The sequence below is a fragment of the Canis lupus genome, chromosome 7 (assembly GCF_011100685.1).
Source record: "Canis lupus familiaris isolate Mischka breed German Shepherd chromosome 7, alternate assembly UU_Cfam_GSD_1.0, whole genome shotgun sequence".
NCBI classification, from domain to species: Eukaryota; Metazoa; Chordata; class Mammalia; order Carnivora; family Canidae; genus Canis; species Canis lupus.
The window spans coordinates 925,606-950,548 of NC_049228.1; the positions used below are offsets into that span (position 1 = coordinate 925,606).

A 24,943-nucleotide genomic window follows, 5' to 3' on the forward strand; every position below is an offset into this window, starting at 1 on the left:
AAATGGATAGAAGGATGGATGAATGGACTGATGGATGGATGGATGGATGGACAGATGGACAGAAGGATGGAAGGAAGGATGAATGGATGGAAGGACGGATGAATGGACTGATGGATGGATGGACAAATGGATAGAAGGATGGATGAATGGACTGATGGATGGATGGATGGACAGATGGACAGAAGGATGGAAGGAAGGATGAATGGATGGAAGGACGGATGAATGGACTGATGGATGGATGGATGGATGGACAAATGGATAGAAGGATGGATGAATGGACTGATGGATGGATGGATGGATGGATGGATGGGTGGGAGGATGGACAAATGGATGGAAGGACGGATGAATGGAATGATGGATGGATGGATAGATGGATGGATGGATGGGTGGGTGGGAGGATGGACAAATGGATGGAAGGATGGATGAATGAATGGACGGATGGAAGGACAGATGGACGGATAGATGGACGGACAGGTGGGTGGATAGTCGGGCACGAGTGGCTGTATTTCCTCTTTCCCCCAGACATACCCAGAACCCAGGCCAGGGCTCTGCCCTAGTGTCAGCTGCTCAGAGAGGGCAGTAACATGGAGGAAGGAGACTTGCTCCTGTCTTCTCCCCATGGGGAAGGGAGTTCCCTGGTTATTGGCTCTCCCTGGGGCCCATGGGCACCTAAACTGCATCTGAGTTATCAGCTTCCACACCCCAACCTGGGGGGGCTCCTCAGACCTCTCGGGCCTAAGCCTGGAAGAGCCCCGTGGGACTCAGGGGCAGGAGGGTGGTGAGACCCGCAGTCTAGACTGAGGTGCTCCTCACGGGGTGAGGCACCACGCTGCTCCTGGGTGGCCCCACTTGGGCCGACTCTATCCCAGACCAGTATTTACCGCTGAAAAAACCTCCACAGGATCCCAGGGCCCAGCCCACCACGGACACTCTCCTAGAGTCTCCAGGAGCCAAATTACCCACGTTCAGAGCTTCCTCACATGCGGGGGGCTGCCTGCACGCCCGCCCACCCACCCACCTCAGAGCAGCCTCTGCCCCAGACGAATGTAGTAATCAACTCCCGGAACCTTGGGGAGATCCAAATACGGTAGCATATAATCATGGAACCTAAAATAGCTGCGCCGGGGAGGCCATCTGCCACCTCGTGCGTCCCTGGGGACCCCTCGGCTGGGCCCCACAGCATGGCCCGGTCTCAGGGCCCTTTCTGGCTGGCAGGCAAGCTTGGGTGGCACTGATCATATTGTCTAGATGGCGTGACGGGCTCGGGGGCAGCTCGGGGCTCCTCCATGGCAGCCTGGCACCTTCAGGATGTGACTTGGACCGGAACTGCCCAGACTCAGGGCCTCCTCCCCATGGCCTGCCAGCCTCGGGCCTTCCTTCGCCAGGTGCCCGCACCACTGGCTCACAGGCAAGGGGAAGCCTCCTCTTTTCATTCTGACCCGACTCTCAGCTCTTCACCCCAGGCACTCTCCCGGGGGTGCAGGCTCGCTCACCCTCCCCGCCATCCATCTTACTCCTCGTGGCCAGTTGAGAGTGGTGCCCTGAAGGACAAGTCCACGTCCCAACTCCCAGAACTCGTGCAGGAGACCTCATTCAGCAGAAAGGTCTTGGCAGATGTCATTAATAGTTTGGATTACCTGCGTGGGCCCTAAATCCGGTGACAAGTGTCCTGATAGGAGAGCACACAGAGGCACAAGAGAGGAGAAGGCCGCGTGCCGAGGGAAGGCGGCGACTGGATGACGCGGCCACGGCGAGCGCAGACTGGCCGCCGACAGAAGCTGCTAGAGGCCCCGCCGACACCTGGACTTCCAACCCCCCGGCTCCAGGACTCGGAGAGCATGGATCGCTGTCGTCTTCAGCCTCCCTGTGGCAGTGCCAGCAAACAGATCTCCTCTCTCCAAGATGGATCCTTAATGTCCAGTGTGCACGGAACCCCCAGGGCGGCGGGGGGTGGGGTGGGGGGGCTTCTTAAAACGTAGACTGCTGGTGTGTGTGGTCCTCGACTCTGCTGCAGTGGGTCCAGGGTAAGGCCTGAGAGTTCGCATTTCTAACAGGTTCCCAGGTACTGCTGAGGCTGCAGGTCCAGAGAGCACACTTCACACAAGTCCTAGTCGTGACTGTGCTGGCCCATTGTGCCCCCAGGGCACCTTCCTCGATCCCCCCCAGGGATATCCTCCTCCTGCCCGAGGTTCCCAGGAGAGGGGGGGGGGGGACACGCCTCCTTGAGGGAATTCCCCAGGCTCGTGCGTCACTGGCTCTCTCCCTCGGAATCGCCCAGGCCTTGCACTGGGGCCTCTCGGAGATGTGCCTGGGGAGGCTGCGAGCGGTAAGGTGAGTCATGCTCGGGCCCTTCTCCCCCCACACAGGAAGACCCTGCCGACTCCCATTCCTGCTCCATGTCTAGTTCACTGGGGAATCTTGAGCAGAGCCCTTCCCCTCTGTACCGTCCTTCTTGGGTGGGCCTGTGAACTGGGCTACAAAGGCAGGGGCACCTCCTTGCAAGGGCGAACCTTTCCCAGGGCGCCCGCGTGGCTCAGTCGGTCAGGAGTCTGACTCTTGACTTCTGCTCAGTCGTGATCTCAGGGTCACGGAGCCCTGGTCGGCTCCGAGCTCAGCGGGCAGTGTGCTTGAGATTCTCGCCCTCTCCCGCTGCCCCTGCTGCTGTGCTCTCTCTCTCTCTAAAATAAATAAATCTTAAAAAAAAGAAAAAATCTTGATGCTTTTCACAAGTAGATGGTTATCAGGCACAGCCAGCCGCAGGCCCTCCCTCAAGGAGCCTTTGGGGTCACGATCAAAGCCAGAGGCCTGCAGGATCGATGCTGATGCCAGTGTCAGCAGCCCTCGCTCCCCAGGCAACCAACCCTCTTGCCTTCTTATGGACCGAGGTGTGATGGATTTAGGAGCTAAGGCCTTAGGAGGTGATTGGGATTAGGTGAGGCCACGAGGGTGGAGCCCTGGTCAGAACCGGGACACAGCCTGCTTCCCGCCCCGCTCCTCCAGACGTGCGAGTGCAAACAGAGGTCGGCAGCCTGTAGCTTAGGAGGGGACCCTCACCCTCTGACCCCGCCGTGTTGGCAAGCTCGTCTCGGACTGCCCAGCCTCCAACACTGTTAGGAATAGGCTTCTGCTGGTTACGGGGCCACGCGGTCCACAGGGCTTGGTCAGAGGCCCCCAAACTGGGCTCATTCAACCCTCGAGCTCCCAGAGTGAGGACGGAAACAGCCCGATCTGGGCTTCTCGGGCATCCCCCAGCAGAGCACCCTACCCGAACCCAGCCCGGGGGGCAGGGGCTCCAGAAACACCCGGGACCCCAGAGCCCCAGCAATGACCCGGCCCCAGGGCTCACCACCCGCTCACCCAGCAGCCGTGGAACGCCCGAGAGGCAGCCCAGCCCCACGGTTCTGTGCGTGGACTCCAGGCCGGGCCATGGCTCTGCTCCGTACTCACTGTAGTGCCTTCCATCGAGTCACATCAACACCCCCGCCCCGCCCGGCACCTCAGTGGTCTGCCCCGGCGTAAACGGGGTAAGGACACTACTAGTCTGAGCACCCCAGGCGGGTCGGGGGAGGAGTAAGAGAGGGAAGAAGTATGAGCCCCTCCCACATGGGAGGTGCCACTTACGGGCCGGGTGTCATCAGCCGGGCTGTGGCCCTCCATCTGGGGGGATAACTGTCCTGGGGAGGGGGTCACACGTACAGAATAAGGGGCACCTGCTCAGAAGCCCTGTGCTTTCGCCATTTCCGATCCTTGCCCTCATAGAACCCCTGGCACCGGCCAGAGAGGGTTAGCCATTGTCTCCGGGGGAAGCTCGAGACTTGCCTCCTCATCCCCCCTCACAGGCTCCCAGGAGGCTGGAAGGGTTCAAGGGGGTTGCTCTGCGTCGCACAGAGAGACCCCGGGACCCCGAGAGCAAGCACACAGCCATCACAGGCAGCTGAGGCACAGGGCCTTAACCCCATCGGGGCGCCCTCGTATCTCTGGAGCCCGACGTGCTTCGTCTTGGGACCCGTCGGCAGCCGTCTCACGTGAACCCCCATGGCACAGGTACGGAGCCCGGGGCCCAGAAACGGGCGGGGGGCCTGCCCGCGGCCTCTGCTAGTTAGCGATGCAGCCGGGTGTGGACCCTACAGTGCTGCGTCCCAGAGTGGGTGTGAGGAGACAGAGGCTGGGAACCTGGTCCTTGGGGGCGTCTGGGTGGCTCAGTTGCTGAGCACCTGCCTCTCCAGAGCACGTCGCGATCTCTGGGCCGTGAGCTCGAGCCCCGATGGATCCCGCTCGGACCCCGCGGACCCCGCAGCCTGCTCAGGATTCTCCCTCCCGAGCTCCCTCTGCCCCTCCCACCGCCCTCTCCCCTTGCCTGCATGTGCGCACTTGCTCTTTCAAGAAAAATCAAAAAAAGGAACATGGAACTTTGGAGTCAGAGTTAAAATAGAAACCCGCTCAGTTACATCCCAGCCGGGGGACCTCGGGCAGGTTGCTTAACTTCTCCGGCCCTCGGTTGTCCTTCTATGAAACGGGACCGATGGAAGCTACTATGTAGGGATTTCAGGATTAAATGAGATGGAAGCATGGTAAGCGGGAGCCCCTTCCCGCACCTCCCTGAGCCCAGCTCCTTCCATGCAGGCGGGCACCCCTGCCCCGCTCCATCCCTGACTTCTGCAATGCTCTCCGCCACCCCCCGCCACGGCAGCAGGCAGGCTGGCTGGCTTGCACGGAGGGAGAGGGTCCTGCCGGCTCCGGCTCCAGCTCGGGGTTTCAGCTTGTGGCCCTGCTCCCCATCACCTCCCTGGCCTCACACACACACACACACACACACACACACACACACACACACACACACACACGCCAGCTTCGTGAGGCTACCCCTGGCGACCATGCATTGCCCCGTGGGGTGTCCAGGGTGGGGCTGTGCTCCTGTTTTCTCCCCTGTGCTTCTCTGATTCTTCTCCAGGGACCAGCTGGCCTGTGCTTCCCGCCCCCCCAACCCCGCCCCGCCCCGTCCCGTCCCGAAGTCTTTCTGGGCTGTTTTTCTGCTTTTCCGTGCCTCTCCCCACGCCGTGCCTCACCCCCACCCAGTTTCTATTTTCCCCCAGGCTCCACTGGCTTCCCGTGGTTTCTCTTGGCCTTGGCTCAAGCCTGGCGTGACACATCTGGCATTGCCATCGTCTCCCTCCCACGTTGCTCGGGGAAGAAGCAAGTGTATCCAGGGAGGGGGAACGTGGAGCTGGTGCCACCCGCCCCAGGGCCAAGCCAAACAGTCTCTACAGCAGGCCCCGCTGGCCACCTAGGGCCAGTCCCCTAACCTGGCCCCACTCCCCACTGGTCCAAAGCCGCTTCCCATCCCCCCGCGTCTGGTCCTAGCTGCTAGAAGGTGAACTGCGGTCCGGAGCTTCACTGAGCTTCCAGGAACGGGCTCCAGACTTTGTGGGGGACTCTCCCTCCGGGAGGCAGGGAACAGCCTTCTCCAGGGACCTGAGCCGCACCGCCCCCAGGAGGGACGAGGGCAGGGATGTGTCTCCTATACGCTGCCCCCACCCACCCACCCACCGACATCCTACAGGAAGGGGGAAATTTCTATTTGTTGGTGTTTGTCAGGAAGGGGGGGCACCCAGTGATGGCCGCCCAGAGCCACCTCCCTTGCAGCTGGGATGGAAAGGGCGCAGCGACGACGGCAAGTGGGGGTATGGCCCTGCCTTCCTCACTCCCCAGCCCGGGCCCTGGGGTCCTCCCTGACTCAGGCCACGCACATGAAACATCTCACGGAGCACATGAGCATCCGGCAGGCACACGGAGGGGCTCCCCAAATTATCATTTGCTCCCACCTTCTCCTTTCAGCCTAGTAGCCGGGCTGGTTGTATTGTCTCTGTGATGCAGGAACCCGGATTAGTAGGACAGGGTCTCAGGACCCCAGCTTAGGATAAACACCTACCAAACAGAACGCTCGAGTTGGGTCAAGCGCCCCCCTTCTCCCCAACATGTGCACACATGCGCGCGCACACGGCTGTCTTGCAGGTCGTGACCCCCTCTCCAGGGTGTCTGAGACGCCCCGTCACCCTACCCACGGGTCCCTCAAGTTCAATAGGTCCAAGCGACCTTTCCCTGTGCCCCCCGCCAAGCGCTCACCCTCTGGGCGGCCCGCCTGCCTCCCACCGTGCTCTCACTGCGTGCCCGGCTCCCAATGTCCACACCGAGTGGAAGCCGGGGGCACGCCCGGCGGCCTGGGCCTGACTGCTCCTCCCGCAACGCCCACCTCCGCCCACCCCACGGCGGCAGCAGCTGCAGTAGTAGCGACCAGAGCTACCGTTCTACCGCGCATCCACTCCCCCCACTCCGCCCTGCTGAGGACGCAGGTGCCACCTCCGTCTTACCAGTAAACACAGGGGAGCAGAGCCGTGTGATCCAATGCGCTCAGGGCCCCGCAGGTGGTAAGCGAAGGAGCCCCCCCCCAGGGCGTCAGATCCAGAGCGCGGACCCGGGCCATCCTGGTATTTCCAGCGCCCGTCAACCTCTTTTACCGACCGGCCGTGCCTTTCTTCAGCACCCTTGGTTCACCGGCCCCTTCAGGGCTCCACACCTCCAGGCTGTCCTCGGTGACTGCTGCCGAAATCATCTCTCAGTGACGCGAACCCCGTCACCCTGCCGTCCTGCTAGAAATCCTCCTGCGCTCCCCAGAGTCCTCATCCCTGCGAGGGCCGCCCTCCCGACGGTGCGGCCTCTGCTGACCCCGGATCTCTGCGCGCCTGCCCTTCCCGCCAGCCCCCGACGCACACAAAGCTCAGCCGGGCCCACTTCCTGGCGAAGCCTTTACAATTTCCTAGGTCCTCCAGCGTCGTGGCGTGGCAGTGCCGCTCCCTCTGCCCGGAACGCCCTTCCCCGACGCATTGCCCAGTGGACGCTCCCTGATGACTCTTCAGGCTGCAAACCCTCCCCAGCAAAGCCTCAAAAATACGCGTACAATGCATGGCTCAGTGCCCGGCTACGCGAACGCTATCCCGTTAGCACCGCTACGCCGGGCAGCGGAGTGGGGCCTTCTTTTTACAGATGCCTCCGTGTCCAGCGCCTGCGTGACCTTCCGACGACCCCGTGAGGCAGGCGGGGAAGGGGATCATCCCCAACGGGCAGGGGGAGGAAGGGGGGCACAGCGAGGACAGGGACAGGGTGTCCGGGATCAGAGCCTCCTCACAGGGCTCCAAGAGGCGGAACCTGCTCATCGGCCTTAGAGCTGCGGAGTGGGGGACCCGGCCTCCGACCCCGCCCTGACCCCCCATGCGACGGGGACTGACAGGGCCGCGGGGAGACGCCAGCTGTCCCATTCCCCCGGCCGCAGGGCCTGCCCATCTCTCAGGAGGTTCAGACGGTGCCCCCAAAGCCACATGCCGTCGGAGAGACAAGGCCTCGGGGACCCCCGAGCAGCCAAAAGATGTGATTCTCAATTAGGGATCCCTGGGTGGCGCAGCGGTTTGGCGCCTGCCTTTGGCCCAGGGCACGATCCTGGAGACCCGGGATCGAATCCCACGTCGGGCTCCCGGTGCATGGAGCCTGCTTCTCCCTCTGCCTGTGTCTCTCCCTCTCTCTCTCTCTCTGTGACTATCATAAATAAATAAAAATTAAAAAAAAATAGAACAAACAAGACTGAACCTTCATGCGCAGTGTGGCTGGATGCGGGACAACAGGTGTCTGGGGCCAGAGGCCACGCTCGTTGGGGCGGAGGTGGGAAGCGAGAGTGAGCGGAGGCAGGGGCGGCCCAGGAGGGGGGAGACGGCCAGCGAGGGGTAGCAGAGAGCCCTGAGCAGGGGTGCTGTGGCACACACCGCCGGCCGGGCGCGGCTGTACCTCGGCCCCAGTGTGGGTCACAGCACGGAAAGCCACGCTCCCCACCCCCCGCTCCCTGAGGATCAATCAGGACAGTTAAGAATGGGACACATCCGTGGACTGGGCGGGGGCCATGGTGAACCCCGGCCGGGGAGGCCAGAAGCCGTCGTCCAGATGCAGTGCCTGTTGGCTGTGCCTCAGTTTCCCCATGCCTAAACGTCATGCCCAAGCCTGTCTCTTCACTTTGACGGCTCCCGGGACATCTGTTCAGTCTCCCATCAAACGTAGGCGTACTTGGGAAGTCAGGCGGTTCAGGAGGCCCGCGTCGGGCGCCCGCTAGACCCAGGCCCCACGAGGTGCCCGCGGGAGTGAGACGCAGCGCTCAGGCACACTGGGCACCTTGCCTCCGCGATGCCGATGCCCCCACCGGGCCAGGCGGGAGCTGCAGGGCCCCGGGCCAGGCCGGCTGTGTCCTGGGGGCAGCGGGTCCCTGAATGCAGTCCCAGCCCTGGGGCAAGGCAATGGTGTCAGAGCCCAGCGTCCCCCCTGCCTCGGGGCTACAGCAAGCTATGGGGGGGGGGGGTCGCCCCTGCCCGACCTCTGTGGGGTGGCTGTCTCCACCCTGCGCCCCGGGCTCCTCGGCTGGACACCAGACGCCCAGGGCTGCTGCCCCGGAGGCCCCACCCCGGGAGGTCCCACTCCCACAGTCCTGGGGGGGCCCAGGGCCTTCCTTCTCGGATCCACACGCACACATACCGACGACAACAAAAACCCCCGAAAAAACCCAACCCCGGAGCGGCACGTCGTCTGGAACACAGGGTGGGGGGGCGCAGAAAGGAGGGGAAGCCGAGGCAGGCCGGGCTGTGAGTCAGGCCCCAGGAAGCTGCCCGGCCTGGGCCCCCTGTGACTCACAGAGACTGCAGGCTCGGCAGCTCCCACAGCGCGTCCGCGGGGACTCCTCCCAGCTGGTTGTTCTGCAGCATCCTGTAAGGGGAGGGCAGGGCTGGAGGAGCGCGCGCAGCTGGGCCCCCTGCACCCACCACCCGTTAGCGGGGCCCCCCACACCTACCCATTAGCAGGGGGCCCCTGCACCCACCGCCCATTAGTGGGGGTCCCCTGCACCTGCCCCTTAGCAGAGGGCCTCTGCACCCGCCCATTAGCCAGGATCCCCTGCACCTGCCCATTAGCCAGGATCCCCTGCACCTGCCCATTAGCGGGGGTCCCCTGCACCAGCCCATTAGCCGGGGGCCCCTGCACCCGCCCATTAGCCAGAGCCCCCTGCACCCACCCGCCCATTAGCTGGGGGGGGGCTCTGGGGTCAGATGGGCTGGGCAGGGCTGCAGGGGGCCAGGCAGGCCTGTGGGGGGCCGGGGAGGAAGCGGAGGAGAGCTCGGGGAGCCCGAGCGCCCGGAGGTCAGAGCACCAGCCATTCTGTCACAGTTTGGTCAGAAAGGGCCTGGGCGGCGGCGGCATTGGTCTCCCCAGGCCCGTTTCCCTGTCGGTGCGACGCAAAGAGGGGGCATCTCTGGGGAGGGGAGGATGTGGACGGGGCAAGACCCCTGGAGGCAGGGCCCCGGGCAAGTATGTTGGTGTGGAGCCCAAGTCCGCAGGAACAGCTGGAGATACCCAGGTCGGCATGTCAGCACCATCCCGACGGCCCAGCCTCACACAGCCCAGGCGGGGGGATGGGAGGGGGGACACGCCAGCCAGAGAGCGGGGTCCCCTCGGCAGGCTGCTCGGCTGGAATCGGCCTGTCCCCGGGCCCCGGGGGCATCGCCGTCTGCGCCTCTCACCTGCGGGCCTGGAGAGCTGGGCCCGGGATGGGGGGAGGAGGGCAGCCACCCGCCGGGGCAGAGGGAGTGGGCCCTCCCCCGACCCTACACCCTACGCCCTCCGGAGGGGTGAGCTCGGCCGAGCTCCGCGTGGGGCTCCGGACAGTCGGAGGCCCCGGGCTTTAGGAAGAGGAGCTCGTTCCCCGTCTTCAGGTTGAAAGACGGGGGCACTGAGGGGCCGACCTCAACCAGGCGGAGGGAGACAGCGCCCTGTGACTGTCCCGCTCAGGCCACACCTGCCCCCTCCTGAGCTCAAGATACCGAACCACAAGCCCACGAACGGAAGGATGCTGGCGTCGCCGTGGGCCTGGCCTGGAGACGAGCAGAGCCCTGGTGCCGGCAAAGCTGGGGAGTCAGCCCCCCACGACGGCGGAGAAGCCTGGGGCTGGGGTCCGGCCTGCCCTGCCCCGGGCCCTGCCCCAGGCCAGGTGAGCCAAGGGGGCCAGGCTCGGTGGTCCCAGGAGCGGACCCTGCGAGGACAGTCGTGCTGCAGAGGTGGAAGTCGGGGGCGCCAGGGGGCTCAGTCGGTCATGCACCCAACCTGATTTCGGCTCAGGCAGTGATCTCAGGGTTGTAAGCTCTAGTCCTACTTCGGGCTCCACACTGGGCGCCCCATCCCCTCCCCAAATAATTAACTAATTAATTAAAAGTCAACCTTAAAGGGCACCTGGGGGGCTCAGTCGCTGAAGCGTCTGCCTTCAGCTCAGGTCATGATCCCGGGGTTCCGGGATCGAGTTCCGCATCTGGCTCCCTGCTCAGCAGGAGCCTGCTCCTCCCCGTGCCCCCATCCTGCTCTTGCGCTCTGTGTCTCTCTCTCACTGTGTCACTCAAATAAATAAGTAAATAAATAAAAATCTTTTTTAAAAAAGTCAGCCTTTAAAAAAAGGTAGAATTTGGGACGCCCGGGGGGGGGCTCAGTGGTTGAGCTTCTGCCTCAGCCCAGGTCATGACCCCAGGATCCTGGGATCGAGTCCTGCGTCGGGCTCCCTACATGGAGGATGCTTCTCCCCCTGCCTGTGTCTCTGCCTCTCTCTGTGTGTCTCATGAATAAATAAATAAAATCTTAAACATGTTTTAATTAAAAAAAGTAGAAGTTGGGACGCCCGGGTGGCTCAGCGGTTGAGCATCTGCCTCCAGCCCAGGGCGTGACCCTAGGGTCCTGGGATCGAGTCCCACATCAGGCTCCCTGCAAGGAGCCTGCTTCTCCCTCTGCCTGGGTCTCTGCCTCTCTGTGTGTGTCTCACGAATAAATAAATAAAATCTTTAAAAAATAAATTTAAAAAGGTAGAATTTAAACCTGTCCAGGCTTCCTCAAAGCGTAGCCGTCACACTGCAGGATCTGAAGTAGCCTGGGATTTGGGGCCTGGGCTCTGCCTCTGTCCAGCTGCCTGATGGCCGTGACGTCTACTTAACTCCTGTGGGCTTCAGTGTCCTCACCTGTAAACTGGGGATGATGATAATGACCTGAGGCGCCGACTAAATGGATTCAATAGAAGAACCCCTGCGCGGCGCGGGGCGCGTCAGCAGGTGTTGCTCCTCCATGTGGTTTCACCACTTCCCCTCTCGGGGCCCTGGTTGTCTCATCTCTCAAAGGAAGAAGCTGCCAGACAACGCGTAGACCCTCACTCAGCTACGATATTCAGGGGCCGGGGACCTGTCCTGCCGTCCGCCCTGCTTAGTACTCCTGTCCTTCCAGACGCCTCAACCCCTTGCAACTACTGAGTGGGAACCTCACCGGGAGATCTCAGGGAGCCGCCCTGACTCCATCCCCCAGAGGCCCCAGGACACTCGGAGGGAGGAGATGGAGAAATCCCGGTTGGGCAAACAGGAAGGGCCGCAGGCTGCTCAGGCACCTCACAGCCCCCCCCCCACCCTCCACTCTCCTGGGGCCCCCGAGGTGCATCTGGCCAACTCCGTGCAGAACCCGGCCTCCCCTGGGCACCCCAACGCGTCTCCACCCCCATCACGTGCTCAGACCCTCCTACCCTTTCCTCTGTCACATCCCAAATCTAGAAAGATCTTTACGGTCTCCGAATCCTGCCTCCCTCCCAACACAGAGGCTGCCGCACTTTAGGGCACATCATCCTGGGAAGTTGGTACCTCCCCAGGCAACTCATCCCGCGCCAGGCAGTCGGTCTGGTCTGTTTGTCCAGAAAGCCCTGGCTTCCGTGGAATCCCAACCCACTAAGCCGGAGGTCGGCGGCGGTTGGCTTTGGGCCCGGGCTGTCTCCCTGGCTGTCCCAGTCCTCATTTCCCAGCCTTCACTCCTCTGGGGCAACACAACTGGGTCATCAAAGCCTGAAGTACCTTTTAGAAGGGGAGAGCCTCTTTGTTTTCCAAATGAGGAGACGAAGGGGGGGCTCGGGAGGGGAGGGGACCTGCCCCCAGTCACAAAGCAGCCTAATGGCAGCAGCTGGCCTAAGGCCCAAGTCCTGCCTCCGGGGCCACTGCTTTTGTGACCACATTGCCCTGCTTCGCTCGCTGGCCCTGATCCGCCTGGCGAGCCGGACTCTCCGACGCACCGGGTCTCAACCCTGGCTACACATTAGAACCACCTGGGAGGATTTTTTCCAATCCCCATGTCCAGGTTACACCGCAGCCCGATGATGGCCCGGGGCCCAACCTCTGGGCGAGGGATGTCAGGGCGTAGGTTTTGCGAGGCCCTCAGTCTACAGTCTACGGGAAGCGGAGCCCTCAGGACTCCTCCCTTGGTCACCTGTGAAGCCCTGGGGGTGGGTGCTCCCTGTGGCTTGAGAGGCACTGGGGGCAGGAACCATGAGTTCCTGAGAGGCCATCCACCCGCGGTTGACAAAGACCCTTGCTTTGGTTCTGCGGAGGGGCCTCGGGGTCCCCGGGGTGGGTGGGCAAGACAGAGCCTGGGGTCCACCCACCCCTCGTCCGCCCTAAGTGGAGACGCCCTCCCTCCAGTTACACATCAGGACTTCTGCCCCAGGCATTTGTGTTTTAAGGCTCTGTAGCTGGCAGCGTCGGGAAACATATCCAACGTCCCCGTTTTAAAAGTAAGAAGACTGAGGCGTCTGCGTGTCGTTCTTGACACCTGTTCTGGGATCTGCTGCACCTGACATCCGCGTTTCGACGGGACGAGGGCGGTAGTGGCCCCTTCCTGGGGCAGCAGGGCTCGAGGAGCTCCCTGGGCTCCCAGGGCCCCCGGGCCTTCTCCCAGCGGCCGGCCCGCCGTGCACAGCTCACAGGTCAGTCCAGGTCATGTCATCGGCACCCGAGGGAGCCCGATGCTGGGCCGGGCGTGGCCGCCATGAGGCCAGGTGGGGAGTGGACGGGGTGACGGCAGCCCCCGATGGCCCACTGCAGCCTGGAGGGGGCAGCAGGGCGGCCAGCCAGGGCAGTCTCCTGGGGCCCCGGGCGTTCGGCTGCAGCTCCCCGGGCAGCGGCTGCTCTTTGCAGGCCGAGCTCCACCGAGGCGGCAGGACCAGGAACCCCAAACCACAGGCTCAACCTAGGACTAGGTCGCTGGGGACGATGTGGTGCCCAGCCTCCGGGGGCCACGGGGGAGAGCCCGTCCTCGGGCTGCCGATCCCTGTTTCCTGGGTCTGGGTCTCAGGAGAGCCACTTGGGCCCGACGGGAGGCCTTCTGGACGGGCCAGAGCCACCTGACACAGTGAGGCGGTGGGCCTGGTGGACAAGGCAGGGAGGTCAAGCCTCACGCAGCTCCTGGGGGGAGGCAGCCGTGGGGAGGAGGCCTGTGAGGGGAGAGGCAGTGGGGGCGCGCACACATCCTCTCTCCCTCCCTCTCCCTCCGTCTGTCTCCCAGGCCGGCTCCACATGCTCAGGCTGGGGGTCAGGATGCAGGAGCTCCGGCCTCCGCAGGCCCCTCACCGTCACAGGGCTGGCCCCTCACCCTGACGGGGCCGCAGGGCAGGCGCTCTCAGAGGGGCAGGCTGTTTCCCACAGGCCAGCGGCCAGCCCTGCACTTCCCTCGGGACAGTCCCAACACAGAGCCGGGCAGGGGCAGGGGCAGGGGCAGGGGCAGGGGTCTCGGGCTCCCTGACTCCCGGGGACGGACAATCCCTCCTGTAGGGTCTGGAGAAAAGGCGGGGCTGGCTGTCTGCAGAGGCGCCCGGCGGGGCCTGTGGGCTCCAAGAATCGGTGGAGGAGGGAAGGCGCCCAGGTGGGGCGGGGGCTGCGCTGGGGGCACAGGGAGGAGCCGGTTGGACAGGGAACGAACCCCCCTTCTTATGTCCTTTGCTTCCGAGACGAAAGAGGCAGAGCGTTGGCCTCAGAGAAAGGAAGATAGGGTTCAGAAGAGTCAGACCCCGAGGGCACCTGGGGGTCTCAACGGCTGCCTCTGGCTCCGGGCGTGACCTTGGGTCCCGGGATCGAGTCCCGTGTCCGGCTCCCCGCAGGGAGCCTGCTCCTCCCTCTGCCTGTGTCTCTGTCTCTGTCTCTCTCTGTCTCTTTGTCTCTCATGAATCAATGAATAAAATCTTTAAAAAAAAGAGTCCCGGCCCCGATGAAGTCCGGGCAGCAGAAAAGGGACAGAGTTCTGGTTCAGACAGAGAGGCCTGCGGATGCTGGGCTCTGAGGCTCCCGTTCCCTTGCAGTTCTGAGCCCTGAGCAAGGGAAGGACGGGAGGCAGGAGCTGGCCTGGTTGCCCAGGGGCAGGACAAGCCCGCTCTGGAGCCCTGCAGCGCCCGCCCGAGCAGGAGAACAGGCTCCCGGGGCACCCGGGGCATCTCTCAGGGGGGACCTCCACGGGCAGAGCACGGAGGCCAAGGCCACGGGAGGCCAGGGGTCTTCGAGCAGCAGCGTGGGGGTCCGGTGGCCTTGGCCCCCAGCCAGCGGCCTCTCCTGGCCGCCCAGCTCACCCGGCCACGGGCGCCGTTGGCAGAAAGGGGGCGGGAGGCTTGCGGTTTCTCGGAGGCTTTGATTTATTGCCTAATGCAGGCAGAGAAGAAAGAGAAGGCTCCTCTCTAAGCCGGAGCCTTAGGAACGGGATGGGAGCCTCACATCTTCTGAAGGCCCAGCAAACAGAGCTCGCGCTCTAATCCGGCTGCAGGCCTGAGCCTGCCACTGGGCACAGACACGCCACCAGGCAGGCTGCCTGCGCTGAGCGTCTGGCTCAGGATGCCTCCCCACACCCCGGGGCAGCGATGCGGATGGGATGGAGACAGCCCACGAGGAGAAGCAGGAAGAAGGGGGGCACAGAGGGGCAGAGGGAGGGGAGCCGGGGCTGACACAGAGAAGCCAGCCCAGGGAGGGCTGGGAGAGACGCGGTGGGACCCAAGGGCACCGCACGGGCTGGGGCAGGGGCACAAGACACCAGGACGCCTGTGGGGCAGAGACCAGAGCTAGAGGCCAGAGGGGTCCAAGACCAGCAGCATGAAAAGGAAGCGCTGAGCCGTGCACCAGGTGCAGACCAGCTGGCAGCCCGAGGGGCCAGGGCCATGCCTGCCTTGAGCAGCTCTGAGCACCTTCGACAAAGACCGTCCTTCCAGGTGGAGCTAGCCCCAAGCCAGGCACAGGACGGGATTCTGGTCCCTTTTCAGCCCCTCAGCCAGATGCTCTTGTGCAGTGAACACCCTGCTCCACCAGACAGAGGAGACCCGCAGGTCAAGTGAGGACTTAGGGAGCCGCAGGGCTGGGCGATGGCTGGCCAGTCCGGGGAAGCTCCGAGCGCTCACTGTCTTGCTCCAGGATCAGCCTTCAAGATCCTCATTTTCTTCCCAAACCAGTCTGTGTAGTGATGTACCCTCCCCAGGAACCTCTCCCCCCACCCTCAGACCCTGTGCATCCACTTCCTCCCCGCGGCCCTCCATCCTCACTCCTCATAACATGAGGGGGGCCTTGGGGGAGACAGACGGCCTTGGCTGGGACAGTGTAAGCACCTGGGGCGGGCGGAGGGAGGGGATGTGCCTCGGCTGCTCCTTCTCTGAGATGGGCCATCAGCCCGACAGCAAAAGGGGGAAAGTCACCAAACTGACACAAGGTCCTCCGCAACCCTCACTTTCCGTCTGCTTTAAGGGAAAGATGAAGGGAACTAGGACGAGGAAGCCTGGGAACAGAGAGACTCCATGGGAACGGGACTCTGAGCCGGGGCCGGGAGACCAGGTTGGGTCTCAGCAGGGAGAGAGGCAAGGAAACCCTGATTCCTCCGCCTCCAGCCTGGGACTGGGACAGTAAGGACCCGCCTCTCTGGCCACTATTCACATCACCAAAAAAAAAAAAAAAAAAGGAGATATTTAGATACTTGAGTTCCCTGGAGGGTTTGCCATGACTATCAAGCAAACAGACTGATTAACAGATAATCAGAGGGTCTGTTATAGAAAAGGTGAAAAGACTGCCCCCCCCCCAGGCTCAGGGGTGGAGCATCTGCCTTAGGCTCAGGGCGTGACCCCGGGATCGAGTCCCGCATCGGGCTCCCTGCAGGGAGCCTGCTTCTCCCTCTGCCTGTGTCTCTGCCTCTCTCTCTCTCTCTCTCTCTCACTGTGTCTCTCATGAATAAATAAATAAAATCTTAAAAAAAAAAAAAAGAAGGGGAAAAGAAAAGGTGAAGACAAAGAAACAGAAATCATGATTAGAATGGGAAGTAAAGAGGAAGTAAGCAGAGCCAGTAACACACCAGGACCCGGTTACGGATCTTGAACCTGCCCACGGGGCCCCAGGGCGCACCCCTGGGAAAATGGGGACGGCTTATACTTACAGGATTTTCAGGCTGTAGAGGCCAGAGAACGCGTGTCCCGGGATGTGCGAGAGATGGTTCCCCGAAAGGCGCCTGCAAACGGGGCAACAGTGAGGCGGGCGGGGAACCCAAATGGGGCCGGGCCTCACTTGCCAGGTGCCCAGGGGCCTGGGACGGGCACGGGGTGCTGACTACCATTTACGGAGGTGGACAACGTGGTGGATGCTTCACACCCAAGGTCACTCGGCTCCCACAACACCCCGGGAGGTCGGGTGGCGAGCTTGTCCCTAGATATATAGGAGCAATCTGAGGCATGGACAGGGGGTCACGACACTTTCCCCCGAGGGTGACAGAGGCAGGCTGTGGCAGCACGGAGTTGTCACCCAGACCTGATTCACTTCTGGGCTCCCGTCCTCACCCGGATGCCTCCCGCCGCCCTCACCTGCATCGGGTCAGCAGGGGACCCAGGTAACATGGGGGGGGTCTCCTGTGCCCTCAACCGTGCGGCCAGGAGCCTTAGGGAAGGGGCGGTTTAGAATGAGCCCAACATTCGGGCCTAACGAAGCGTCTCCCTGTTTGTTGTGGGGTCACCGCCGGCCCTAAAGGGAGCAAGTGCGACAGGATATGCTCGACGCCCAAAGCGGGCGGGACGCACCGAGCACGCAGGGTGCGGAGGGTGCGGAAGGCCCCGGGCTCTCTGGGTGCCCCCGAGGGGCTATGCATGCGGATGCTGTGCTGACATTCCTCACAAGCTGCCTGGAAAGCTGTCGTTTTCCTTTTTTAATAAGAATCTTGTTATTTGGTATTTGTTGTTTTTTAAAAAAGCACAACGTGCAGGGAAGGCATCACGAGATGCGAGGCCCCCCAGCTGGGCTCTGCAGGTGGACGCCAGCCACGGGACTGTCCCGTGATCTCTCGGGTGGAACCTCTAGAGGGGCCCAAGCTCCTCCCGGGGCTGCGAGGACAAAGGTGAGCCTGCGGCTGGCAGACCGAGCCCGGGCATTGCGCGCCACCCTCCGCCTTCACACCCACTTTTCAGTCCCCCCACGACGCGGCTCCTCCTGTTCGTGGGCCCCTGCTGCCTCTCAGTCTGCCCTGCCTTGGGGAGCGGGCTTAGTGGTCCTCCCCCGGAAAGCTCCCCCGCGCAGGGTGAGAGGCCGCCCTGGCCCCGTCCCTCACCCACCCGCGGGGCCGCCTAGAGCCGCCCGCGCACCTGCCCCCTTGCCGAGCACAGCGGGCTGCCTCACCCGCACGTCCCTGAGGGCAGCAGGCGGGTCCCCATCGTGCTTCCCCCAGAGCACCCGGAGCTCGTCTCTGACCACGGGGGAGCTCAGTAAGCGTGTGACCCCGACGGCCTGGCCAGGGCCCCGGGCTGACTCCAGCAGGGGCAGGCCGACTGCGTTCTGCAGTGGGGGGGGGAGGGCACAGTCCAGGGTGCTGGCAGGGCAGCAGCCGAGTCAGGGGAGGGGCGCGGTTATGAATGTTTTTCCAGCCAGGAGCCCAGGCTTTGCAGTTTAGGCGGACCTCAGGGGAGCCCTGAGGGTCAGTGGTGCTGCCAAACCAGGTCCGAGCAGGCTGGGGGCAGGGGGCTGGGGATTAGGACCAACGAGGGAGGACTGGGCACACAGAGACCTGGCCTCCCTGGGCAGGGAGGCCGGGTGCTTGAACCCAAGAGAGGATTTATTCCTGAGCTCCCCTGGAGGCTGAGGCAGGGCAGCAGCCGTGGGAAGGCCTGGGACCGGGAGGACTCGGGGGAGGACACGGCCTTGTGTTTGGCAGTGACCGGGGACGGCTTGTGGCCGAGACGGTGGGCACAGGTTGAGGGGACGTCTCCTGCCAGGACAGTGAACACGACTGGCCTCCGTAGAGCAAAGCCAGCCAGGTGGGTCCAGGCCAGGCTGGGGGAGGGCCTTAGGAGTGGACCCCTCGGCCGCTGGGGAGTCAGAGAAGGTCCCTGAGCTGGCGAGCTGCCCCTAAAGACGGGCAGGGTACATATGAAAGGAGGCTGGGGGGGTGGGGGGTCAGTCGGGAGGCGGGAGCGGCCTGCAGCTGTGCGTGAACCCTGGGGCCGCGGCCCTGGGAGTAGGGGGGGGTGGAGGTGACGGGCACCGCGGAGAAGAGCCAGCGGGACTTGGGGGTGGCTGGTCGCTGGACACCAGGGAGTGGGTCCAAAATGACCCCAGGGAGAGGAGCAAGCAGCCGGGGAAGCTGCAAGCAGGCGCTGGCCTCGAGGACACGGGCCAGGTTTCAGAGCCCTGGACCATGTGGTTCCACCCGGCCTGGGACTCAGAGCTGCCCCGGGGGCCGCTGAGTTCCCCGCTTTCCGGAACAGCCCCGGGGCCCCTTCCTCTGAGCCCCCCCGGGGAGCCCAGGCTCCTACAGCTGCCAGGGTCCCGAAGCCCTGCCCCAGGCCCCGGAGGCCTCTACTCACAGCTCCTCCAGGAAGCGCAGGTGGTGGAAGAGGCCAGGCTGCAGCTCCGTGAGGTTGTTCATGCTCAGGTCTCTGCGTGGAGACAAAACGGGAAGGGGCCGTGAGCCGCCCTGTCTGGGCCCCAGCACACGCGGACGCCGCACCGTCGGGCCCCAGAGCCAACCTGGCCGAGCAGGTGCCTTCCCTGGGGGGGAGCACGGGGCGGGGGGCCGGTCCCGACACCACCCTCCACGGCCTCCGGCTCTGCCCTCGGCTGTGGCCCATCCAGTGCCAGGCCCTCGGGGAGGGGCTGTGCGGGAGACCCCGCCCAAGGGAGAAGCTAGGGGACCATTCGTGGAGTTTCCGAGAGAAGGGGGGGGTTCAAAGGGGAGGCTGGAGCCCGGAGGTCGCGGCTGTGGCCGTGGCAGTTCACGCGACAGTCACGCACTGCTGTCTCATCCCCGCGACAGCGGCGGGGCGTCGTCCTTTTGTTCCGTCCCAGAACCGGGGGGACTCCCTGCCCCTTCCTGTTGGCCTTCCTCCCAAGCCCCCCACCAGGGGACCCCCGGGCACGCCCCCACAGCCGCCCAGCCTCCTGTCGCAGACCCTGGGCCCTCCCTGGGTCCCCGGCTTGCATTGATCCAGCCTTCCCACGTCATGGGAGGGACCGGTGGGTGGCTTCGGGGTCACCGGTCCTCCAGAGATGCCTTGACACAGAGTGACCCCCTAACTACGGCTCCCGCGTCAGCACTGGTAACCTTTAACCACATAATTCCAAGTAATCCTCTCGGCAGCCCCGAGGTAGATTCCATTGTTATCTGCGCTTCATGGACAAGAAAACAAAGCGTCTTGAGATCACAAGGCCCGAGGCCAGCTGCGTCTCCCCACCCATCAGCGCTTGGGCTCTCAGACACCGTGGCCCTCGGTTTCCTCATCCGGAAACGGGTCCTCACAAGTGAGCCAGCACCAACGGGCCGCCCGCTGGACAGGACACGCCCGGCGGCAACACGAGGGCCAGAGTCCCAGTCCGACGGCTGCGGGGACAGGGAGGCCTCCCGTGCATCAGCCGTCCCTTAGCCCGCGCCTGGGTGAGCGGCGGCGCCTCAGGGACGCGTGCGGCCGACGTTTGGGGTCCACGCTATTTCTAACTCTTGTCGGCCCAGCCCACCGCCCGTGGGGTGCGGAGGTGAGCGCAACCGGCCGCCAGATGGTGGGCACCCCCGGGCCGCGTTGACCTGTTTCCCCCGAGGCCCGAGTGCGCGCCGTGCGGAGGCTCCGGAGGCCGGGGAACCGAGGGAGGCTGGGCCGGGCCGGTCCAGTCTATAAGGACTGCTCGTCTCTGTGCTCTGCGTCCCCTGACGCTTCGGCTCTGACGCACGTGCCCCGAAGAAGGAAGGCATCGGTCGAGGGCAGGGCTGCTGGTGTCCACAGCTCCCGCCTGCTCCGCGCGGGCCAGGAGGCCGGCGGGCTGCTGGAGCCGCTTTCGGGGGGCAGGACCCCGAGGGCTGCTCGATTCCGTCAGCGTGTGGCCCTCGGGCACGTCCGGGCTCCGCGGGCAGGGGTACCGCCGGGCGGCGGGGCAAGGAGGCCTAGGCCCTGAGCCTGCGCCTCTCTGCGAGTCCCGGGCCCGGCCCAGCTCAGCCCGGCGGGGAGCACGAGGCACCCCAGAGCTGATTACCTCTAAACGTTTGCCCCGTGCATTTCTGGACGTGTCTCCACAGGAGCGGGAGCGGGAGTTCAAGGAGCACGCGGGCACATGACGCAGGCCTCATCACTCAGCTGTCCCCCCAGGGGCCGCTACTCGCGACTCGGAGACTCTGATGTGGCTCCACGCCCCGCCCCCCACCCTGACGAGCGGCCTCATTGTTCTCCCCTGGGGAGGAGGGGTCTGGACCCCCCAGCCCGCCCCACATCCAGCCGCAGGGCCCGGGGAGGGGGCAGGGAGGGTGGCTCTCCCCGTGGCTCAGGCGAGGGGCAAGGCTGGCGCCTGGGAAAGGGAGAGGAAGAGGAAGGGAGGCCAAGAGAGGGAGGTGCGGGGCGGGCCTCGGAGCTGGATCCCCAGCTGATCCCTCCCCAGCTTGGTGGGGCACGCGGGTGCCCTGAACAAAGGGGCTGTACTGTGAAGCAGCGGTTCTGGGGCGGGGCCCCCGGGGGCCTGGGCTTGGCCGTGAGGACCCGCAGGTACCCACAGGGCAGCGGAGTGCCGCACGCAGGGCACACGAGCTCCAGGATGTGCTTGCCTCGGGGGTGCTGGGCCCGCGTGTGCGGCGAGGACAGGGCCGCGTGCGGTGCTAAGTCATACGAGTCCTCCTTGAGGGAAACAATCAGCCTTGCCCAGGCCTCGCTCCCAGGGCTGGAAACCCCTTTTAGGCTGTGTGACTGTTGGGGAACCAGGTCCTTCTCTGGGCTCAGGTTCCTGCCCCGTCTGGCTCCCGACCCCAGGAAGGGGCCTGGTGGCTCAGCGACGCTCCCTGGGGTCCAGCTTGCGGCTGAATCAGACGCCCGATGCCTGACCCGGGGCCACTATGAACACATGCATGTGCACACCCGCACGCACGTCCGTGCTGCCGCTCTCAGGCCCGGTTCCTGGACACTCGACCTGCCCCGTGTAGCTCACATGCACCCACACCCAGAAGCTGACACCCTCCGCACACTCTGAACACGCGGCCCTGCACTTTCATTCTGCACCGAGCCCTGCAAGTCGCTTGCCCCCTGGACTGCGTGGGAGGGGGACAGAGGGTGGCAGGACCGTCAGAAGTCCTTGCCGTCCCCACAGGGCTGCGTGCTCTTTCAGCCGGACACAGCGGGGCAGGGGGGGTGGTGTCAGCGGGTGAGGCTGGCAGGATGCGGGGCAGGGAGAGGACGGCTGGGCAGCCCTGGGCGCAGGAAGGGAAGTTTCTGGCCACACATTCGGAAAATGTTCTCAGAGCTTTACCCTGTGAGGCAACCGGACCACCCAAGGAAGCTGGGTGAGGCAGTGTCACCATGGAGACAAGGAGCCGGGTTTGATAACTGGGAGGATGCCGGGGTGGGGGGGCAGCCAGAAGTAGGACCCGAAACTGGAGGGGGTGGGGCGAGAGGGGACCCCGCCCCCGGCACTCTGGCCGACGCCCAAGGGCGCTGCTGCATCTGCTCTGTTTGCCTCTTTCGGGGTGGGGGAGACACCGGGAGAGCGGACGGCCTGGGGCTCTGCTGGGGCAGGCCTGGCACTGTCCCCCCACCTGCCCCGCTGGAGAAGCGGCCCCGGAAGCAGAGCCCCTCGGGCACCGTCTCCACCGTGGGCTGAGCTCGCCCATCCCGGTGGCCAGCGGGTGAGCCCCTGTCCCTGGGCATGGCCACGCCGCGGGGCCACCCTGCCCAGCCCCTGCGCACGCTACCTCCGTGACGATGACCGAGCTGCAGCCGCTACCTGGCGCCGCACCACCTCATCATCGCACCAGCACCCGGTCCTGCTCATGCCGCTCAGCCTCCCCAAGCCTCGTTTTCCCATCTGTACAATCGGGGTAGGAAGGGGCTCCCCTCACACTAGCCGTGGTGACAATGACATGAGTTACCAACTATAAAACAAGCGCGGGGCCTGATAAAGGGGCCCACTAATAGGAACTCCCCTAGCTGGATCAGGAGGACTAGGACGAAACGCCCAGACAACGACGAGCCTCAGGGCAGGGCCTTAACCGTGGCAGCCTGGCTGTGTCCTCCAATCTCGCTGGACGCCCGGCAAACAGGGGCGTGTACGAAATGCCCAAGTGAATGCATCACAGACGGAGACCAGTGGGTGACCAGCCTGCCCCAGCTCCTCTCCCCGCAGCTCACAGCCCTTGCTCCTCCGGGGAGGGTCGAGCGTGGCCCTCCTCTGCAGGATCCCTCAGGCACCTTCCTTGCAGGGCAGCAGCGTGATCAGGGCCCAGTGTGCGCCACAACCTCCCGACGCAGCCGCCCTCTGCGCACATCACCCACCGGGGGACCCGAGACAGCTGGGGGTGCACACGGAGCAGGACCGGGCAGTGTAGGACGAGCCCGACGTGGGGGTGGGGGTGGGGGTGGCAGGGCGTCCCTCCCCTGAGCAGGGCCAGTGGCCAGGTGGCTGCCCGGGGCCATGAGTGACACAGCGCAGAGCAAAGCACTGGGAACGTGGAATCGGGGAAGGAATCGGGGAAGCCGGCTGGCTCAGGCCGCCCGAGGGCCCCCCACCACCTGCAGACCAGTATTTCCCGGCGGGCTGCAGGGGGCTCCCACAGCACCGCCCCGGGGACGTGGACACAGCACGGGGAGGGCGCGGGGCCCTGCAGCGAAGGGTGGTTGACTCACGGAGCAGCAACAAAAAGCCCCGCGTATGTACTGTGCTGCGTGCTCCCCACTGCTCCTCCAGCCGTCCCGCTTCAGTCGGGAGCCGTGCGTCTAGACGTGGACAAAACAGAGGCTCAGGAGAGGCCAAGGATAAAGCAGCCTGGCTTCCTGGGGCAGAAATGAGTGAGGGGTGAATGCAAGACTCGAGGCGCTTGTGCAGAACTGAGTTCAGGGTGGAAAGCACCCGGAGAGCATGTCCCGTGTTCCACGGTGCGGGGGGGTCAGCGCGGCGGCCGCGGGTGGCCACACACCGCAGGGTGTTAGCGCCCCGGCCTCACTCCTGAGGGCCTGCAGCATCTCCCAGGAGTTGTGACCACGCGACACCCCCCCTCTCCCGGGATTTCCAAACAGCCCTTGGATGAGAGGTACTGTCCTGTCCCTGCGCTCGGTCAGCTGACGAGGGAGGAAGCAGATGCAAAGGAGGACAGAGTGGCCCAAGGTCGCAGGAGGTTGACGGGTTGATGGCTGCGAGGATGAGGCCCCCCCAGACCCTGGGGCAACGCTCCTTCCACCCGCGCCTCCTTGATCTTGGGTTTCCTAAAGCGCCCCCCCCCCCCCGCCCAGCCCGGGGGACTCACCCGGGTGGCACCTCCTTATCAGGGATCACGTGGTTCCGGCTGTGTCTTGAGAGTCTAAACAACACCAGTTGACACAAAGTTCTCCTGGATTTTTGCAATTTCCCCAGATTTCCCAACCAGGGAGTCCCTCTAATCGGGATAAAGTGCATCTTCACACACGCATGACCGCGCAACACGTTCCCTCAGGCTTCGCACAAAGTCCTACATGAGGACGGCCCCGTGCTTTCCAATGAAGGGCCCTTGCTTCACTGTGTCACATCCTGGCCCCTGTTCCTGACAAGCACGTCTTCCGGGCTGCCGCCTGGAGCGGATGGCGCTCTGGGCAGCACGAGGGAGCGGGAGGGCTGGACGGGGCGGCCCGGCCTCCACCTGGGGCTCATCTCCAAGAGTTGCCCAGCGGAGGGGAGGTGACCCGGGGACTCAGGTGGGGCAGGAAGGGGTGAGGTCAGCGAAGCGGGGTGTCAGGTTCTGAGGGCAGAGGGAGGAGGGGAGGGAGGAGGAGGCCCGGCTGAGGCCCCTCCCACCCAGAGACGCCACATCTGGGAAACGGTGGTCAGGCGCCACCGTCACAACCAGCCCCAGACCAAACTCTAGGGGCAAATGCGATGGCAGTGGCAGCTGCCAAGGCGCGGGAGCGAAGGGGGGCACGGGCACGGGGGATGGGTCGGAGTTCCAGGGCGGAGCCTCCCCTCGTGGGGGGCAGCTCACCGGGGCTGAGGGACGTCCTGGGTGCCCCCGCGTCCCTGTCGGAGCTTCACCACGGGGCAGCGGCAGGGCTGCTCCGGCCCAGGCGGGAGTCACGGCCTCAGGGACTTGCACCTGTGGTGGAGCCTGGGCCCCGGGGACTGTCCCTCAGTGCGGGCCCAGGCTGGGAGGAGGCTCTGGGGGCTGAGCGGGGCCCCAGGGTCACACTGTGAGAGTGTGTGTGCTCCCCAGGCCATGCCAGCCCCACGGGCAGGGAGTCGAGGAGACACAGGCCTCCGGGGCCCAGTCGGGGCTGCCCAGGGGCGGACAGCTGCCCTCGAACGTGAGGAGACAGAGCAGAGCCCCCGCGAGCTGCAGGGACCCCAAGGGGGTCCCCTCGGCCGCCCGAGAGGCAGCACAGCCCCACAGTCCAACCAGCACACGTGGCCACTTCACTGGAAGTTCACTCAAATGGAGTCAAATCCAAAATCGGGGCTCTCGGCCCCGCAAGCCAGGGCCACCACCGCAGACGGCGCAGTGCGAGCACGGCCACCGCCACGGCGACGTGGGACGACACAGCCTCTGGTGTGGACCGTGTCTGAGGCTCGGGTCCGCCCCTGCC

General features: G+C 64.4%; 1 protein-coding gene across 4 annotated transcripts in view; it reads right to left on the reverse strand.

The window, feature by feature from the left end:
- LGR6 (leucine rich repeat containing G protein-coupled receptor 6) overlaps positions 1 to 24,943 on the reverse strand; it is a 105,764-nt gene that overhangs the window by 65,122 nt on the left and 15,699 nt on the right. Inside the window, exons 1-4 of one of the 4 annotated variants that reach the window (XM_038541879.1) lie at positions 18,897 to 19,008; positions 18,734 to 18,805; positions 16,324 to 16,395; positions 8,725 to 8,796 (exon numbers count right to left, since the gene is read on the reverse strand). In XM_038541879.1, coding sequence (XP_038397807.1) covers positions 8,725 to 8,796; positions 16,324 to 16,395; positions 18,734 to 18,805; positions 18,897 to 18,997 — 317 coding nt within the window. In that variant the 5' untranslated portion in view covers positions 18,998 to 19,008. Of the gene's footprint in view, positions 1 to 8,724; positions 8,797 to 16,323; positions 16,396 to 17,549; positions 17,673 to 18,733; positions 18,806 to 18,896; positions 19,009 to 24,943 lie in introns of those variants that run through there. The other 3 variants (XM_038541878.1, XM_038541880.1, XM_038541881.1) reach the window with 3 other exon arrangements.